The sequence below is a fragment of the Pseudorca crassidens genome, chromosome 13 (assembly GCF_039906515.1).
Source record: "Pseudorca crassidens isolate mPseCra1 chromosome 13, mPseCra1.hap1, whole genome shotgun sequence".
Lineage (NCBI taxonomy): Eukaryota > Metazoa > Chordata > Mammalia > Artiodactyla > Delphinidae > Pseudorca > Pseudorca crassidens.
Window position 1 is genome coordinate 87,829,402 of NC_090308.1, and position 20,455 is coordinate 87,849,856.

General features: G+C 38.5%; 1 protein-coding gene across 2 annotated transcripts in view; it reads left to right on the top strand.

The window, feature by feature from the left end:
* Positions 1-20,455, top strand: part of EYS (eyes shut homolog) — a 1,666,475-nt gene that overhangs the window by 1,644,037 nt on the left and 1,983 nt on the right. The window contains exons 40-43 of one of the 2 annotated variants that reach the window (XM_067702876.1): positions 2,841-2,872; positions 3,376-3,389; positions 11,629-11,645; positions 15,984-16,145. In XM_067702876.1, coding sequence (XP_067558977.1) covers positions 2,841-2,872; positions 3,376-3,389; positions 11,629-11,645; positions 15,984-16,145 — 225 coding nt within the window. The remainder of the gene's footprint in view (positions 1-2,840; positions 2,873-3,375; positions 3,390-11,628; positions 11,646-15,983; positions 16,146-20,455) is intronic. The other variant, XM_067702877.1, reaches the window with a different exon arrangement.

Below are 20,455 nucleotides of genomic sequence, written 5' to 3' on the forward strand. Positions count from 1 at the left end.
TTCCACTATTTTATCTTCCAGGTCACTTATCTGGTCTTCTGCCTCAGTTATTCTGCTATTGATTCCTTCTAGAGAATTTTTAATGTCATTTATTTTGTTGTTCATGATTGTTTGTTTGCTCTTTCGATCTTCTAGGTCCTTGTTAAACGTTTCTTGTATTTTCTCCATTATATTTCCGAGATTTTGGATCATCTTCACTATCATTACTCTGAGTTCTTTTTCAGGTAGACTTCCCATTTCCTCTTCATTTATTAGGTCTGGTGGGTTTTTACCTTGCTCCTTCAACTGCTGTGTGTTTTTCTGTCTTCTCATTTTGCTTAACTTATTGTGTTTGGGGTCTCCTTTTTGCAGGCTGCAGGTTCATAGATCCCGTTGTTTTTTGTGTCTGCCCCCTGTGGGTGATGTTGGTTCAGTGGCTTGTGTAGGCTTCCTGGTGGAGGGGACTGGTGCCTCTGCTCTGGTGGGTGGGGCTGGATCTTGTTTTTCTGGTGGGCAGGGCCACATCCATTGTTGTGTTTTGGGGTGTCTGTGAACTTAGTATGATTTTAGGCAGTCTCTCTGCTAATGCGCTGGGTTGTTTTCCTGTCTTGCTAGTTTTTTGGCATGGGGCATCCTGCACTGGAGCTTGTTGTCCATTGGGTGTAGCTGGGTCTTCGTGTTGAGACAGAGATCTCTGGGAGAGCTCTCACCAGTTGATATTACATGGAGTTGGGAGGTCTCTGGTGGTCCAAACTCTTGGACTCAGCTCTCCCACTTTGGAGGCTCAAGGCCAGCACCCAGGCAGAGCATCAAGACCCTGTCAGCCACACAGCTCAGAAGAAAACGTAGAAAAAAAAAAATAAATATTTTCTTTTTAATTTTTAAAAATTATTAAAATAAATAAAAAAGAAGAGAGCAACCAAACCAATAAACAAATCCACCAGCAATACAAGTGCTTAGAACTAAACTAAGATAGACATAAAAATCAGAAACAAATCAGTCACAGATAGCAAACCCCAAGTCTACAGTTGCTCCCAAAGTCCACCACCTCAGTTTTGGGACAATTCGTTGTCTATTCAGGTATTCCACCAATTCTGGTACATCAATTGATTGTGGGGATTTAATCCGCTGCTCCTGATGCTGCATGGAGAGATTGCTCTTTCTCTTCTTTGTTCACACAGCTCCTGAGGTTCAGCTTTTGTTTTAGCCTCAGCTCTGCATGTAGGTCACCCTCAGGCATCTGTTCTTGGCTCAGAAAGGACAGGGTTAAAGCAGCGGCTAATTAGGGGGCTCTTGCTCCTTCAGGCCAGGCAGAGGGAGGGGTACGCTAGTCATAATTGGAATGGGGGTGAGCCTGTGATGGCAGAGACCAGCATGATGCTGCAACAGCCTGAGGTGCGCCATGTGTTCTCCCAGGGAAGTTGTCTCTGGATCATGGGACCCTCGCAGTGGCAGGCTGCACAGGCTCCTGGAGGGTTGTGGATAGTGACCTGTGCTTGCACACAGTCTTCTTGGTGGTGGCAACAGTAGCGTTAACATTTCATGCCCGTCTCTGGGATCTTAGCTGACAGCCGTGGCTCACTCTCATTTCTGGAGTTCATTTAGGCAGTGCTCTGCCTTCTGTGGACACACGGGGAAGGAATCCCCTCTCTTCACGCACCCGGAAACAATGGTCTCTTGCCTTTAAGCAGGTCCAGACTTTTTCCTGCACTCCCTCCCGGCTAGCTGTGGTGCACCAACCCCTTCAGGCTGTGTTCATGCAGCCAACCCCAGTCCTCTCCCTGGGATCCGACCTCTGAAGCCCGAGCCTCAGCTCCCAGCCCCCGCCCACCCCGGTGGGTGATCAGACAAGCCTCTCGGGCTGGTAAGTGCCGGTTGGCACTCTGTGATTCCTCTGTGCGGGAATCTCTCTGCTTTGCCTTCCGCACCCCTGTGGCTGCACTATCCTCCGTGGCTCCGAAGCTTCCCCCCTCCGCCACCCGCAGTCTCCACCCACGAAGGGGCTTCCTAGTGTGTGGAAACCTTTCCTCCTTCACAGCTCCCTCCCTGGTGCAGGTCCCGTCCCTATTCTTTTGTCTCTGTTTTTCCTTTTTTCTTTTTCCCTACCCAGGTACATGGGGAGTTTCTTGCCTTTTGGGAAGTCTGAGGTCTTCTGCCAGCCTTCAGTAGGTGTTCTGTAGGAGTTGTTCCACATGTAGATGTATTTCTGATGCATTTGTCAGGAGGAAGGTGATCTCCACGTCTTACTCTGCCATCTTGAAGGCCCCCCCACATGCTATTTCTTTTTCTTGCCTTACGGTAGTGACTAAAGTCATGTTTAATCCTGAAGAGAAGTGGTAACTGTGGGCCCACGTCTTGTTCTTCATCTTAAAGAGGATGCTTTTAACATTTCAGAATTAATTATGGTTAACTGTTTGCTATAGGTATTTGTTAGATCCCCTTTACTAGGAAACAAAATGCTAGTCCTAATTTGTTAAGAGTTTTCATCATTAATTGGATGTTGAATTTTATCAAATATTCTTGGATCAAATGAGATAATCATATGATTTTTCTCCTTTAATATGGTCAATTATGTTGGTTGATTTCCTAATGATAAATTAAACTTGGAACCCTGAGATAAACTTAATTTGGTTATGACATATCTTTTTTACACAGGGAGTTGGGTTCTGTTTGATAGAATTCTATGGCTATGTGTACAAGTGAGATCTCTCTATAATTTTCTTTTCTCATACTGACCTTCACAGGGTTTTATATCAATCTTATTCTACACTCAAAATATGAATCATAGAGTATTATCTCCTTCTATATATGTGGAAGAGTTTGTGTAAGACGGTAATTATTTTTCTTAAAATAATTTGTAGAACTTGTTATTATAATCATATTGGCCTGGTGTGTCCTTGTGGGAAATTTTTTTGATAACTGATACAATTGCTTTTATTCTTATAGGCATATCCACGTATTTTAAAAAATTTCTTCTTAATTCCATTTTTATAAGCTGTAATTCTTTAGGAATTCATTGATTTCTCTTAAATCTTCAAATTTATTGCTACAAAGTTGTCCATTAGAACCTCTGATTATCTTTTTAATATCTGAAGCATTTAATTTATAGTATAATTTATTTTTTCCTTGAAGAGTTGAATGCTGAAGATTGGGTTTGGCAAGTTTGACAAATACCGTCAAGGCAAAATCTGGCTGTATCATCGTATTTATTTAGCTTCTATTTCCCTTTTTTCACTTTGTTTTTTTGTTTGTTTGGTTTTGGTTTTGGTTTTGTTTGTTTTGCCTCTGAGTGTTTTTTCTTTCCAGATCATCAATTTTTTTAGAAAGATGTTTTAAAATAATTTCTCCAACATTTCTAGTTATTGACTAAAGTCAACAACTAGATTTATTTTAAAGAAACCCTCTGACAGGTATGAGCATAAAGCATTAAGAACTATAGAAGAGGGCTTTCCTGGTGGTGCAGTGGTTGAGAGTCCGCCTGCCGATGCAGGGAACACAGGTTCGTGTCCCGGTCCGGGAAGATCCCATATGCTGTGGAGTGGCTGAGCCCGTGAGCCATGGCCACTGAGCCTGCGCATCCGGAGCCTGTGCTCCACAATGGGAGAGGCCACAACAGTGAGAGGCCCGCATTCCGGAAAAAAAACCCAAAAAACTATAGAAGAGAGTTAAGAGTGCTGTGATGGGACACTGCAAATGAGAACACAACTATTTGGGTCCCCAGATTTGAGAAGACAATACTGCTGGAACTTGATCAGAGGTTTTGATGGTGGGGGAGGAACACCGATAAAGGAAAAGGTCTGTCTGCAGCAGTACAAGTGCACCAAACTGTAACCCACCCAACCTCACTCCCATTAGAGGTTAGGAAAAGTCCATGTTTTCCAGTAACTCATACAAACTCTTTCTGACAATGAATCATTTTTAGGAGACTTTACTAATCAATGTAGGTTAATTAAGAGGAAAACACCAACACGCCTCTTTTTGGATAAAGAATTGAGGTTCTCAAAAAAAAAAAAGGGGACTTCCCTGGTGGTCCAGTGGCTCTGTGCTTCAAATGCAGGGAGCAGGTGTTCAATCCCTGATTGGGGAACTAATATCCCATGTGCCTGATCCCAGGGGCCGTGTGGTGTGCTGCCCCCACCAAAAAAGAAAAAAAGAATTGAGGCTCTGGCCAATGGCCTCAGGACTGGTCAGTGGGAGGGGCAGTTTCAGAAGGGATAGTTTTCTGAGATAAATAATAGCTAAAAATTCAGATGACTTCCAAATTACACAAGTTTCACTCTTGACCATCACTTTTATGGCCTTATTTATTATAAACAGGACCCCCCAAAGAAACGATTAATATTTATATTTACCACTGTTTAACAACCGTGGCATTGAGTGGCACCAGACCAGTGGAACCTTGTGAAAAAGAAAGCAGAATGGGCTGATTAGTGAGGTGGGAACACTTGGATTGTAGTGAGGCACTATCTGATTTAGGGAATCCATAGGTTTCTAAAACAAGCAATATTTTAGTTTTATAAGAAACTGCAAAGCTATTTTCTAGAGTGTCTGAACCATTTTACCTTCTCACCAGCATGTGAGATCACGTTTCTCCACATTCTCACCAGCATTTTCTGTTGTCACCATTTTTTTTTAACTTTAGTTTTTCCGGTAGGTGTATAGTGACATTTTATTGTCCATAAACTCTTTTTAGACTTGTGGGTATACATGACACCTATTGTTTTCAGTTTTGAGGCCTCAGCTGAAACTCTTAGACAGCAGGAAACGTAACACTGAGAAGTTTCCTGGATTACTTATCTCAAAGAAAGTCAGGCAGACAAGTTTACCTACTAATCAAGCCTCCGAGTTGTCAGATGGAAGGGCAGGGCAGAATCTGTGGGCCGGGTGATATTTTCTAATTGGATTGGTCTGCTAGTTTTGTGCCTATTTGTCTCCCAAGTTATATATCCCCAAATTCAGCATGGGAAAGTGGAGGAGGCTGCAATTAAAAATACTAGAAGAGTCATTTTTACTAAAGATTTTGGAAGACATTGAGGTTTGAAGAAGTACTGATTGGATACTCTTGAAACAAGCATAGAATAAAAAGGAAGAGACATCTCCACACTTCTGCAGAAAAGCCAGCAGTTGAGCTCCAGCCATGATGGAGGAGGTCCCCAACAGGAAGGTCTTCTGGAGCAGGTGAAAGCCACTGGCTGCCGGCTGAGGCAGCTCTCATGGGCGGAGGGGGGTGGTGGTGGTATGAACAGATCTGAAGGCATTAGGAGCAGCAAACTTTGTCAACACGTCATCATTTTCTTACTTCAGGTTTTGAAAGTGGTAAAATGCTCTCAAATAGCACACATCAAAGAGGGAAATATGAAAATATCTGAATTATAAATACAGTATATTTCAGCAGCTGCTTTTTTCTTTTTCATTATATTTATTTTCCTTATATCCATACTCTGTGTCTTGCTTAGGTTCAAGCATACTTTAATTTTAATTTATCAGTTGTCTTTGAATTACCATGGACCTGGGCACATATTATCATTTTTTAATATCAAGTTCAGTTTTAAAGGGAAAAAAAGAACACCATGTCTCTCCTTGTCTTGCTGTTCTAATGAGAGTGAACATATTACCCACTGAATCAGGACACTTTGAAGTCCTATTTATGGCTTCTACCTGTCTCCGTGGGCAGACCCACTCACATCTAAAAGGCATCAAAACTTTTAGTACTCTACTTGAGCTGTAAAAATTTAATGTACAAAATCATCGTAATTCAGCACTAAAAGGTATCAACTATCTATTCATGGTTTCAAAAAAGCACAGTCATTTAAAAATAGATCTTCATCTGTCTTATCTATTTAAATAGATCCATCCCTTATCTAAGAACACAGGGCATTGAAATTCTTGAGCACACAGATTTGAGTTACAAGAATTTCAAGCCAGTGGGAGAAATGGGAGGTGCGAGCCTATGTGCAGCACCTCAAGTGAGATATTTTGAAAACAAAAAAGGCAAGGCCTCATATTAACATCCAAAATATAGAATTTTAACCTAATTAGGATTATGCTTTATTATAAACACTTATCTTTTCTGGAATTTTTGTGGTTCTGAAAGTCCTGAAAAATTTCCTATAATCTTCAGCACCAATAATCAGTGGGTTAAGAAATTTACTTTCTAATTCTTAAAGTAAACATAGTACCATAAAAAGCCAATGTTAAATACTCTTTAAGTGGATATTAGGGTGCAAAATGCAGATTCCCATTGCCCTTTCAAAATGAAGGTACTCACTACCTCAACTGCTGGGAAGATTGCCTGCAGGTAGCTCGAAGCTGAGTCCCTCCCCAAGACTGAAGGGAACTGCCTTGTCCACCCCAGCGACAGCCTGAATCTAACGACTATTTGATGTGTGGGCGATGGGGGGAGAGGTGCCTCAAAGGCCTGGCCACCATGCCTCAATGTGAAGTAACTCTGAAGGGTCATCCCAGCTCCAGAGATCTCATGAAATCAGCTGCCAGCTTCTCTCTCCTGCTGCCTTCACCCTCTCACAGGTGTTGTTTCCAAGAGCATTCTCCAATAAAACTCCTGTACACAAATCTCCACCGCAGAGTCTGTTTCCTAGGAAACCCACTCAAGCGAAAATGATGCAGGAACTAGCTTGAAGGGGCTCCAACTTGTCAAATGAGTAAGAGTTTGAGAAACAAATTAATTATAATTAATTAATTATATTAATTATAATATTAATGGATTAATACCCACTGAATAAAAATAATGAGACTACACTAATATAAAGGAAGGAAGGAAGGGGGGAGGAAGGAAGGAGGGGAGGAAGGGAGGAAGGGAGGGAGGAAGGAAAGAGAGAAGGAAAGAGGAGAGATCTTCCTTAGATTTATTTATTAGTAGAATTTCAATTAATAACTGCAAAAGGAATGTTGCAAATAGAGAATCAACATGTGGCAACAATCTCTGGAATGCTGATTCCAGCTGGAGTTGTCAGTGAAGGTGGTGGCTGGCTGAGGAACAGGATATTGATAAAATCTTGGAATACCTTCCCACAAAATACAAATTAATTGCAAATGGAAACTGAGAATTTAAAGTGAAGAAACCTGTCAAAGACAAATATGTGCAGGCAATCAAAATTAGCATTATCAGTAAAAAGGTGGGTCTACACTGTGTACCTCTTCATGTGCACAGCATCACTTTTTGGTATTTCTGCAAAGATTACATGATCTGAATCCGGTCATGCAGAAACATCAGATGAATCTAAGTGGACAATTATCCTAAGAATGTAAGACCTTTTAAAATCTAAGGATGCAAGACCTAGAAAACAGATAAGAACAGAGAAACTGTTCCAGATTGAAGGACTCTGAAGAGACATGACAACCAAGTGCAACACATATCCCTGGAGGGTATCCTGGATCAGCATGGAAATAGCCACTGTTGGGACAGTTGATGACATTTGAATTGAGTCTGTAAGTTGGATGGTAGTATTGTACCAATGTTGATTTCCTGGTTTTGAGGTTTGTGTGCTAATTATATGAGAGAATATCCTTGTTTGGGGAAAATAATCACTGGAATATTTAGAAAGGATGGGGCATCACATCTTTAGATTGCTCTTAAAAGTTTCAGAAAAAAGACTAATAATGATAAATGGTGTGTGTGCATGTGTGTGTGTAACAGAGAAGAAAAAAATTCAATAAAATAGAAACGACTGCAGAATATGGGTGAAGGAGATATAGGAGTTCTTTTTATTATGGCCACTTTTCCATAAGTTTACAATTATTTCAAAATAAATTATTAAAAGTTATTTTCCTTTTTGTTTTCATTATATAACTGGGTTTTTTAAAAAAATTATTTTTAGCACTTTCAGCACTTTAAGTGTCCTTGTTTCTATTGGACAAAATGATCTTTTAAACACCTCAAAAATAAGCTCAGACACAGCAAATGTGGTATACACTAAAAAAAACAAAACAAAAGCCTCAGAGGTGAAGATTAAACTAATCATCATAAGGCCTAGTGCTACCTGCTACTGATAGGGTTAGCTTGTTTTTCCTCTGAATCATAGCTTTGTACAAATCTATACATGTGGATGTAATATCATTCCTTGGATATTTATTGAGACTTGTCTTATGGCCCAGGATATAGTAAATAGTTGTAAGCGTTTCACATGTTTTTTTACAAGAATGTGCATTGGGAAGTGCTGTGTTCTTCACATTCATTATATCAAACTAGTTGATTGTGCTGTTTAAATCTTCTATATTTCTTACTGATTTCTGTCACTTGACTTATTAACTACTGTTAATTACTGAATTCCAGATCATATCTCAGCCTAGTCGACTACCGCCTTGAAAGTTTAAAAGTCATCTCAGCTGTCCTGAGCTCTACATCTTCTCCAAAATATTTGCTCCTCCCACAGTCCCCATCATTTTGGTTAACGGCAACATCATCCTTCCAGTTTCTCAGGGTAAAAGGCTTGCAGTTATCCTTGATTCCTCTTCTTCTTTCTTCCCACGTGTAATCTTTCAGCAAATCTTGTCAACTCTAACCTTAAAAGAGATTTGAAATCTAACCACTTCTCACTACTTCCACTCTACTTCTCTGATCCAAGCCACCATCATCTCATACCAGTATTATTGTAATCACTTCTTTGACAGGGAGACCCCTATTTTCACCCTTGCTTTTGTCACTTTCAGTGCAGCAACCAAAGTGATATGGTTAAACTTAAGTCAAGTCGTGGCACTCCTCTGTTCAAAACTTGCCAGTGATTTCCAATTTCATTCTGTCTAAGCCAAAGTCTTTATGATGGACTTTAGGGCCATCCACGTGTAGACAATTTCCTATGGATCTCTCAGGTTTCTGCACAATTTTTGAGCACAGGCACCGCTGCTTTTGTTTTGGATTATCTTTTCCAGTATGTTTATGTAAAAAACATCCTTGGAAGATAGAGATAGTGCCTTCCTTCAGAGCACCACAGCATGCTCACTGCCCGTTATAAAAAATTTGTCTCTGACCTCAGATTTCCTCTCTAAGTAAACAAAATTTCTGACACTCTGGCTATTGCTAATACTGTGAGCAATAAATTGTCCTTTGTTTCTGACCCAGGAGTTTCGTGTTTTCTGCTATCATCCATGAAAATTTGGCACACTAACTTATTAGCCTGCCAGCAGATAAAGTCTCTGATACTTCACAGTTCTTTACAGTGTGATCTGGTCCCCATAACCCCTCTGACCTTCTCCCTTAAAACTCTCCTCTTCTTTATTGCCCTTCAGTCACACCGACTCCTTCCTGTTCCTTGATCATGGCAAGAGCCCTCCACGGGGCCTTGCCCTTGTTATTCCCTCCCTCCCCAGTGATCCTCATAGGCCTCTCCTTGAGGCTTTTATTCTAATATCACTTTCCTTGAGCCTACATGCACATCCCCTAATTTTTCTTTCTAGGGTGTATCAACATCTGGCATATTACATATTTATTTAGTTTGCTCAATATCTCTACCCACAAAGATGAAAGCACCAGGAATTTTTGTTTGTTTGTTTTACTGTTAACACCTCTGACAGTCAGCCAAAATCCTTTAAGTCTACTTCTGGGAACCTAGTGGAAGTCTTAGCACAAACATTTGCCTATGGTGGGATAAGGAGCGTTGTCAGTGGTTAGCAAGTCTAGAAGATGGAAATCAGGAAGTATTACATTTATGGTTCAAAATACATGTGGAATACCTTCACCATAAACTGATGATTTTCAGGAGTTAGTAGGCATACAAGAAATAATTGGAAATTACTCAATGACTCAGCAGCTGGTATGGCCCTGTCAATTTTCCCCTTCGCTCTCTTTTAATCCGTAAAAGAAACAGTTGAGTCATAGAGAACTTAGGTATTTTTCCTGTTCTACTCCCTCCTTGAAGCCTGGTAAATAAAAACATACCTCTTTTTAAATATCTCACACCAATATTTTGAATGTGTGCCATTATTAGAAAATTTACTTCTCCCAGTACTTTCTAAATATGATTGAATACTTAATTAAATAATAAGCTATTAGAGTCAAGCAAGTCTTCCGCATTATATAAAAAAAGAAATAAGTCTGTATTAAGTACCTTTTCAAGACATAAATGCCAGAGCTACTAATAAAATCTATTTCTTTTGATTTTTAGTTCAGTGACCTTTACATATAGTTTCTTACTCGTCACTTTTTTGGAGAAGGGCTGGTGGGGTGGTCAGTTGTCTTATCACGAGCTCACATGTGCACAGAGAATTCCTGGTTCTGGCGCTGACCCAGTATCAACAACAGTTTCAGGAGAAACCTCCTAAGGTTTAATTTAATTTAATTTCCATAAATCGGAAGGACATATGAAGGAAAATGCAAGCGTAGCTTACACAGAAGGGAGCCAATATATATGTTCTAAGTTGATGGAAGGAGAAATTAAATTTAAGAATATAATGTTAATTTTTAAATGTAAATTTGAAGAAAACAACAACAATAATAATAGTCATTACTTACATAATATTTGCTATGTGCTGGGCACAGTTCCTTAAATATATTAACTCATTTAACCTTCACAACAATCCTATGAAGTACTCAGATTTTCTCCATTTGAGAGACAGAAAAACCGAATCACAGAGGGTCAAGTAAGTTGCCCAAGTTCGCATACCTAGTAATGGTGGATCACAAATGGAAATAAAAAACAACTATTTAATTGGAGGAAGGTGTGGATGAAAAATTAGGCAGTATTAAAAATGATTTGTAGGGCTTCTCTGGTGGCGCAGTGGTTGAGAGTCCGCCTGCTGATGCAGGGGACACGGGTTCGTGCCCCGGTCCAGGAAGATCCCACATGCCGCGGAGCGGCTCAGCCCGTGAGCCATGGCCGCTGAGCCTGCCTGTCCGGAGCCTGTGCTCCGCAACGGGAGAGGCCACAACAGTGAGAGGCCCACATACCGCAAAAAATAAAATAAAATAAAATAAAGGAGACTGTAACTGTGGGATGAGTAAGGCTTTCTACAACAAGACACGACAAGCAAAAGACATAATTTAAAAAACCAAGTAGTTTGGTGAATAAAAAATAAAACTTTTGAATAACAAAACAAACCATAAACAAAGTCCAAAGAAAAATGAATGAGATTATGTTTGCAAAATATATAAGAAAGGATTGGTATAAATTTTTAAAACTTCACATCCAATAGAAAAACATGCAAAAGACATGAACAGAAAAGTCACAGAAAATCCAAATGTGTGATACTCAAACAAGAAGCTCAACTTCACTTGTAATCAGCAAATTGCTAATTAAATGCTGTATGATTGCCCCAAGTTAAAAATGTGAATAATTTCAAGTGTGGGTGGGGATATGGACACGCATACTCTGTCACCCACTGCAGACTGGAGTATAGATTGGTGCAGACAACTTTGGAGGGGACTTTCGTAGCATCTACTAACTCTAAAAATGCGCTTGGACTATGACACAGAGATTCTATTTCTCACATATTTACACACGAGAAACGTTCTTACATGTTTACAGGGAGGTATAACCAAGTATGTTCACTACAGAAGTATTAGCAATAACAAAATAATTTTAAGCAACCCAAGTGTCTATCAACATGAGAGCGGTTAAAGTTAACCGAAGATAAGTGACGATATATCCAGAAGTAAAAGGAGGCCAGCGTATATGGATTTTAACGAACAAGGAGGAAAGTGGACAGACAGGGCTACCATGCAGGCTGTTCACTGAACATCTCCAGGGAGCACTTTTCACATAGACTGAAATGTGAATGGCACCCCTTGGAGTTGTGCAGTGTACCATCTGCATAACGATACCTGGGGGACCTGCAGATGGGGATGATGTCGGGGATTTAACAGGAAACCAAATCATACAAAGCCTCAGAGGCCATGGTAAAGAATCCTCATGTTATTCTAAGTAAAATCCCTAAAGATTATAAACAGGGGAATGAATTCATGGTTTTTTTTTTTTTGGTTGGTTGTTTGTTTTTTGCGGTACGTGGGCCTCTCACTGTTGTGGCCTCTCCCGTTGCGGAGCACAGGCTGCGGACTCACAGGCTCAGCGGTCGTGGCTCACGGGTCCAGCCACTCCGCGGCATGTGGGATCTTCCCAGACCGGGGCACGAACCCGTGTCCCCTGCATCGGCAGGCGGACTCTCGACCACTGCGCCACCAGGGAAGCCTGAATTCATGTTTTTAAAAGATTCCTCTGGCAACTATGTGAAATGAATTAGAGGGGGTTAAGAGAAGTGAAAGGTCAGTTAGGAGTGTATTGCAATGGTCTAATCAAAAGGTGATAGTGACCTCAATCTGGATAGTGGCAATGGAAATGGAAAGTTGTAGACAGACATAAATATATCATCCAGACAGGATCTGCAGGACCTGCTGATGCATTACCCTGGCAAAGGCAGAGGAAACGTTGGAGAGAGTGCAATTAGAATGACTACCAGTTTTCTGTACAGAGCTGTGAATGGATAAGGGATCCATTTACTGATGTGAATAAGTCTGGGGGAGGAATATTTTCGAGCAGTACAATTTCAAACGTGTTAAACTTGATATGACTGAGATATCCAGGACAAGTTATCAATGAGAAAGATGGCTATATGAGATTGAGCTCAGAAAAAATGTTTAGACAGATATAAATTTTAAAGGAGCTGTGATATGTTTTTTGAGCACATGGAACTAGATGAGAGATCACCAAGAGAAAGAAAAAAAGAGGGAGGAAGCTAGGAAAGCACTGAGGAATTATAAAATTTAGAGGACAGAGGCACATGCAGCCAGAGAGATAGAATGGGAAACCAGAAGAAATGGCTGAGATGTCCTTCAGTGAGGGAACTGCTAAGGAAATTATCCTATATCCGTTCTATAAAATATCATGCCCACACAAATATAGTCAGTTAATCTTTCACAAAAGAGCAAAAGCAATACAATGGAAAAAAGATAGTCTTTCAAACAAGTGGTGTTGAAAAAGCTAGATATGCATATGCAAAAAATAAAAAGCCTAGACACAGACATTATCCTCTTCTCAAAAATTAACTCAGAATGGATCGTATACCTAAATGTAAAATACAAAACTATAGAACTCCTAGAAGATAGGAGAAAAATCTAAATAACCTTGAGTTTGGTGATGACTTTAGATGCAACACCATAGGCAGGACCCATGAAAGAATTAAGTTGGACTTCATTAAAATTAACAACTTCTGCTTTGCAAAGGACTTTCAAAATAATGAGAAGACAAGCCACAGACTGGGAGAAAATATTTGCAAAAACATGTCTGAGAGAGGACTGTTATCCCAAATAGGCAAAGAACTTGTAAAACTCACCAACAAGAAAATGAAAAACCCAATTTAAAAGTGGGCAAAGGATCTGAACATACACCTCACTAAAGAAGATATACAGATGGAAAATAAGGATAAGCAAAATGATCTGCATCATATGTCATTAAGGAACTGCAAATTAAAACAACTGTGAGATACCACACCTACTAAAACAGCAAACATCAAAAACACTGACGACACCAAATGCTAGAAGTGGTGTAGAGCAACAGGGATGCTCATGCACTGCTGGCAGGAGTTCAAAATGATACAGCTACTTTGGAAGACAGCGGGCAATTTTTACAAAACTAAACATACTCTTACCAATGATCCAGCAATGACACTCCTTGGTATTTAACCAAATGAGTTAAAAACTTATCTCCACACAACAAACCTGTGCACGGTTGTTTACAGCAGCTTTATTCATAATTGCTGAAACTTGGAAGCAATCAGGATGTCCTTAAGTCAGTGAATGGATAAATACGCTGTTGTTCTTACAGACAATGGTATATTATTCATCGCTGAAAAGAAATGAGCTATCAAGCCATGAAGACATGGAGGAGCCTTAAATACCTATTACTAACTGAAAAAAGCCAATCTGAAAAGGCTACAGACTGTATGATTCCAACTCTATGGCATGCTGGGAAAAGCAAAACTATGAGGACAATAAAAATATCAGCGGTTACCAGAGGGAGGGGAGAAGGGAAGGGTACATAAATGAAGCACAGTAGATGTTTAGGACAGTAAAACTATTCTTTATGATACTATAATGGTAGATACACGTCACTATACATTTGTCAAAATCCACAGAACGTACACTAAGAATGAACACTAAGGTAAACCATGGACTATTTTTAACCAAGTCTATTTTTTAAAAATACTGTGCAAGTATTTAAAAGAACCAATAGGCAAAACACGCTAAAGTCAAAGTTTCGTGAAGAAGATTATTGAGTAAAAAAGGCAAGTATATTATGTATAGTTTATATATAATATGGTTTCATTTATGTGAAATAAATCAGATACTAGATATACACACACATTAATTGTATGTGCACTGAAAAACAAGGCCTGGCTATATAATATTCAATAAACTGTTAATAGTGGTTCCTGGGAATTAAGAGAAGAGAAAGAAGAATGACATTTCATCTTTTTACTTTACACTCTTCCGTATTATTTAAATGACTTATAATAAATTGGTCTTGCTTTAGTAAAACTTAAAAAAATAATTTCAAAAGGACACACTTTTTAAACCTTCTCTATATTCTTAATATAAACTTTAATTCAGTGTTTATGAAAATATGGTTCAAGTGACACCTAAGTCAGAAATACCTGGATGTTTATTAAAATATACTTCCTAGACCACATCTCAGTTTTAATAATTCAGATGCTCTAGCAATGAGGTACAGGACTTTGCATCCTTACCAACTACCCTGGGTGATTCTAATCTCTGCTATTCTGAATTGCCATAAGTCAAAATGAATGATGTAGTTGCTTAAAAATCAGCAAATGCCTCCGGGGTAAACACTTACCAGATACCTATCAGCCTAAAAGTGAAAGACAACAGTTAGTACAGGCCTGACCCAGAGGGAGAAAAGGCAAAATACTAGATTAATGGCTCAAGGTAAGTGGTGAACCAGCACACACACAAGAAGCACTGTCACATTATAAAATGAGAAAGAAAGAAGGAATATAGACTCTGTAAAGAGATAAAAACTGCCAAGTGTTCAGAACTTTCCTTCTTCGTCTCATAATTCCCATCTGGTCAGTTATACACAGAAGCAACAAGTAATATCTGAGGGACTATAAATCTGTATAAATGATTCTACTTCAATTCATATTGAAATAATTTTCTCATGCTTAACCTGAAGTAAAACCCAAGAGTTAGCACCTTCTGCAGAGGTATGGTCCTAAATTAATGCCAAGTAAACTGACATTTATTTCGATTTATATAATCACTTAGGGACTTCCCTGGTGGTCCAGTGGTAAAGAATCCACCTTCCAATTCAGGAGACTCGGGTTCGATCCCTGGTCAGGGAACTAAGATCTCACATGCTGCAGGGCAACTAAGCCCACACGCCACAACTACTGAGCTCGCGCACCTCAACGAGAGCTCGCGTGCCACAAACTACAGAGTCCATGCACTCTGGACCCCACATGCTCTGGAGTCCGCACACCACAACTAGAGAAGCCCACAGGCCTCAACAAAGACCTCGCATGCTGCAACTAAGACCAGACGCAGCCCCCAAAAATAATAATAAAGAAAAAATTAAAAAATATATATAATCACTTAAAATATCTCTTGACTTGATTACACTTTATATTTTAATCAGATATATAGAAACTGAAGAATAATTCATATAGTGATGGCTTCTATCTTCCCCTATTTGAATCTTTTTTAATGTAAGCATTTTTAATGTAAGACATTCCCTAGAATCTCACATTTTTGAGATACGAATAAGATATTCTCAGAATCTATGCATCTGAAGTCTTTCTATAATGCAACCTGGAGAAGAGGATTTGTGTCACACAGTACCAAACAAAAGGAGCACAGACGGTTTTTTTAATTGGCCTCTAGTTAGTGGGATTAGAACAGAGTTACCAAGGTTCAATGTGTTCAGTTGGGAGCAACTCTTGGAAGGTAAGTTCTTAAATGACAAAACTATGTGAATTTATTGTATTTATGAGCAATACACTTTTGAAATTCAGGTCTTTGTTTTGTTTTGTTTTTTAAGCTTTGTCTATAAGTGATCCATCTTTCAAAAGCCACGAATTATCCTGGATGTCTTTTGCTTCCTTTCCTGTTCGAAAAAAGACACATATTCAACTGCAGTTCCAGCCTCTTACTGCAGATGGCATCCTATTCTACGTTGCCCAACGCTTAAAAGCAGAGTCAGGTAAAGTTCGCAAGATCTTTGCTGAGGAAAAAAAAAATTCTAATGAATTCCTAATAGGCTCTTAAGTGATGTGTCATAGAGTATTTTTTTAAGTCACTTAGTCTATAAAATATGTAAACATTTGATCTTTTTGTTCTATTGTCACTGCAAATGTATGCTTTGAATTGACTCCTAAATATGAATGTTAGCAAAATAGCAAGAGCTTTGTTAGAATTACAGTTAGCAAAGTCCAAATATAGCATATGTTCAACTTTATAACAATCCCATCAAAAAAAGAGGTTGAAGCTATGCATAATAGTCCTATGTCAAAATGGACAAAATATGCATATAAAAGATGAAGGAAAGGAAGCCATGACTGATATATTCCCAGTAAATCCATCCACATTTATAATTCAAAAAAATTCCTTTAAGTTATTCAGTCACTTAAATAGTAAACCTGGGACCCATGTTCCAAAATAAGTTTATAAAAATGTTTTTTTAACTATAAAAATTGCATAAATCATAATATGAAATAAAAATATTTTAGTATGTTTCAGTTTGAAATTTTGATTTTTGAGTTTTTATTGCTAACTCTTGATTTCCATCTTCATAATATCTTTCTCCAGAACTTTGACAAAGACATTTGCCTATATAGTTACATTTCTACTGCCAAATATTTTTAAATGTTTACATTTGGATTTTCTTTCAACTTGTTTCTCAGAAAATGAAATTTTGGTAATGATAAATAAATCAGTTTATTTTGTTTCAACAGTGAACAAAAATGATGCTCTGATTTTCACAATCTAGTATAAGGAATTCTTTTAAAGGTGTGTCTCATTATGCTGCTAAGTAATGAGACTCTCAGAGAATTAGACAAAAGTGGTTCCATCTCAAGGCACTGGTAAAATACTTTCAAAATAATTTCAAGGAGAAGAGATGATAATTTCAAAGGAAAAAGATAAATCTCTTAGAAGAGGTTTGCTCTCCTGAGATTTGATATTTGGTTTTAAATGTATGATTGATTTAAATCTCCCCGTGAAAATGCCAAATGGGAGAATCATGTACAAACAGAAAATTTCTATTTTTAAATCAAGAGACATTAAAAGACAATCATATTAAGTTGTATTGCTCATAAAAACTCAAGGTTAACCTTTGTATGATAAGGGCAGAAAATCAAGAGATATTCAGGACTGTGACTGGCCAAGAACGTTGTGCTATAGTTTTATAATCAGTACACTGGATAGTTATATTTATGTGTATAAAATAAAAAGCTCATTTACATTAACACACATAGGAGAGAGGGAGAACACTTTCTTACATCTAAATAGCTTTGTATTTCAGTTCATAACAGTCAAGATTTTCCTTTTTTATGCCCTTAGACACTATTAACAAAGATGAAAATAGATTAGTTTCATGTCATAACTGGTGCTGCATTTGACACTTATGTAAGGAACTCATGAAAACTTTAAAATATTAAATCTATACTCTACATTCTCAGACTTGGATTAACCTGAAGGTAATTATAAGATGAAAGGCATAAACTTGTTTATTAATAATCAGGTGGTAAAGTATGTTTCATTTAAAGTTGCATAAAATACAGGTGACTGCCCCGTACTTTGACCTTCTCTAAGAGCTATGTCTGATATAAACATTAACCAAGCCTTCTAGCTGATCCTCTGCTGAGAGGAGCTATTGGTAAAAATGCCCAAACATTTAATACACAACGTCAAAAGCCACAAATTTAGATATCAGCAGCCAGTTAGGTTTTCATATGTAGAAAAACGAATTCTCAATTAACAAAGTTTCTGTTTCTCTTTAGAGCTTATTAATTTGAATAATTTCAAATAGTGCAAAAGTTAAAACAAAATAACTTAAAAACTATCCTAGTTGATTTTAGATCTCTGATTATGGAAAGAAATTTTAAAGAGATAAACCTCGGCACTTGTTTATCTGTTTCTGCTAAATATTTAATACCTTAAAATGAGCTTTTTTGATACAAAATCAATTTTATGTTAAGCACCAATTAATCACAGATAGCCTGAATTCATCTTGATGTGGTTACAATCCTCATAGATAAATGTGTATTGAAAAAGCCTCGTCAGCCACAATGTAAAGTTAAAGCATATTCAAACAACTGAACAATAAAAGAGAAATAAACAAGAGCATACAAGCAAAGTCGCGTTAAGATTAGCCTTCCTTGGCTGAAGCTATCCTCCTTGATCTTTCTTCTAGTTGTCAACTTGGCCAGTAATATTACAGATCACTGCTTCAGCTTTCCTAATCATTTTTTATTCCAACGTAGCTCTTTATTGAGGATTATTTACTATAGAACATGCTACAAGTAGCAAGAGAAACTTCTTCCATGATCCTGTGAAAGACGTTTGTGCCCACTTGCAGGCCATAAAGTATATTCGGAGTGTTATAAATTTTAAAACTTAATATCAATTATATTTCATTGTTCTAGGTTCTGTGGTATAAAAATGTAGATGATTCAATCTGTATTTAATTTTTTCATATATAACCTAAAATCTCATAATGCAGCTTCTCTCTTTCTTTAGGCTTAAAATGGTGTTTATGTTAGAAAATCCATGAATAAACTGAATTTCTTCCTTTTGTCGGGAAAATTTTTAAACTTATGTATATTACAGGGAAAAGATGTTTTTGTTTTTGTTTTGTTTTGCTTTCAGCCTAAAACTCGTTGTTGAGAAATACTGAGTCATCTCACCCCACAAGTATACAAAAGGAATTTCCTAACTGAACAATTAGTTATGAGCATCTTCTGTGCCAGACACTGTGCACGGTGCAGGGGATAAAATGTTGAGCCAAAGCGGCACAGATCCTATTCTCATGAAACTTACAAGTTGGTGGATAAGGCAGCTGTTAGTCAAATAATCACGGATATAATGACGTAGATTATATTCACTAGAAATTCTCTATGAGGAAAATGATTAAAAATAAGACAACCGTATTTTGCATGGGCTCATACAGGTGGAAATGAGAGATGCGTGACTTCAGAGCTGCTAGGTCTCCCAACCATCCTTGAATAGCCTGGTGTGGACCACAAAGGGGAGGAAAAATAACAGACATTGGGTGCTGGAAGGAGGTGAGACAGTGTGGACCACGCATGTAGGAGGAGAGTACCACTTGTCAAGAAATCTCCCTGGACAAGAAAAGGGAAAATTTTATTGGTTGTGAAATGTTAGGGGGAAGGGAAAATACAGTCTCAAGGAAGATTTCTACATGTTTTGCTATGTTAAACACTTTGCCGCCCTCTGGAAGGAATCTTACCTTGTAGGGCTACATTCTTTTCCCAGGCATGGAGAGTTGCATTTGCTTTTCCTCTGAATGCCTCACTGAAACTTTCATACACATGCTGGATCCTATTTGTTCAGATTTGTTCAGACATGACTATAGAGTTATAAAATGAGATAAATATTGTGAAGGAGAGAAAACTAGTGCTATTAAAGCAATAGTGGAATCAAGGAAGACTTCTCCGAGGAAGTGGCATTTGATCCGAGACCTGAAAGATGGGCAGGAGTTACCTAGAGTAGGTGGAGCGGGACGGGGAAGTTTTCCAAGAAAACAACGCACGCAAATGTTCTGTAAGAAAAGGGTAAACCCTAACAAGGTCAGTGCTGCTGGAGGAGAGAGGAGAGCACTCCCAGTAAGGCTGCTGGAGAGGGAGTCTCTATACCTTAAAGAATCTAGGTTCTTATCCCAACAGGGAATGCCATTAAAGGATAGCATAATGATCAGACTTTCATTTGCAAAGATCACTTGAGCTTCAGTGTAGATTAGAAAATCAACTGGAAAGCAAGAAGGGTGGAGCGGCTCTCCCAATAGATCAAGCTGGAGATGACAGTAAATTTAACTAAGGTGGCAGGAGAGAAGTGCGCAGAATGAAGGTGTTTACAACGAACCAAAATGCTAGAAAATCTGTTTGATTAGAGACCCAGGATCACACTTAAATATTTTATCTGATCACTGGATGGACGGAGTGACTTAACTGAGTTTGGAAAGACTGAAGGAGACCAGGTGTATGGGAGGAAGTTCACAAACTGAGAGAAACTTTGGAGCTTGAGATGCCTTTAAAACACCCAAGCAGAGAGCTCATAGAGATTTGCGTACTTGTAGATAGAGCTTGCTGCCAAGAGCACGGCTGAAACTTTGGAAAGCACACCATATGAGATTTTCATAGCACCACCACTAATCGCTCTTACTTCTGTGAAGGAGAAATGTCGCTGCTCTATCAGTAAACAAGGGATGTTGCAGCCATCAAGCCACCACATTGCAGCCTCCCCAGGTGAGCCCTGGGGGAACGCAGGATGGAA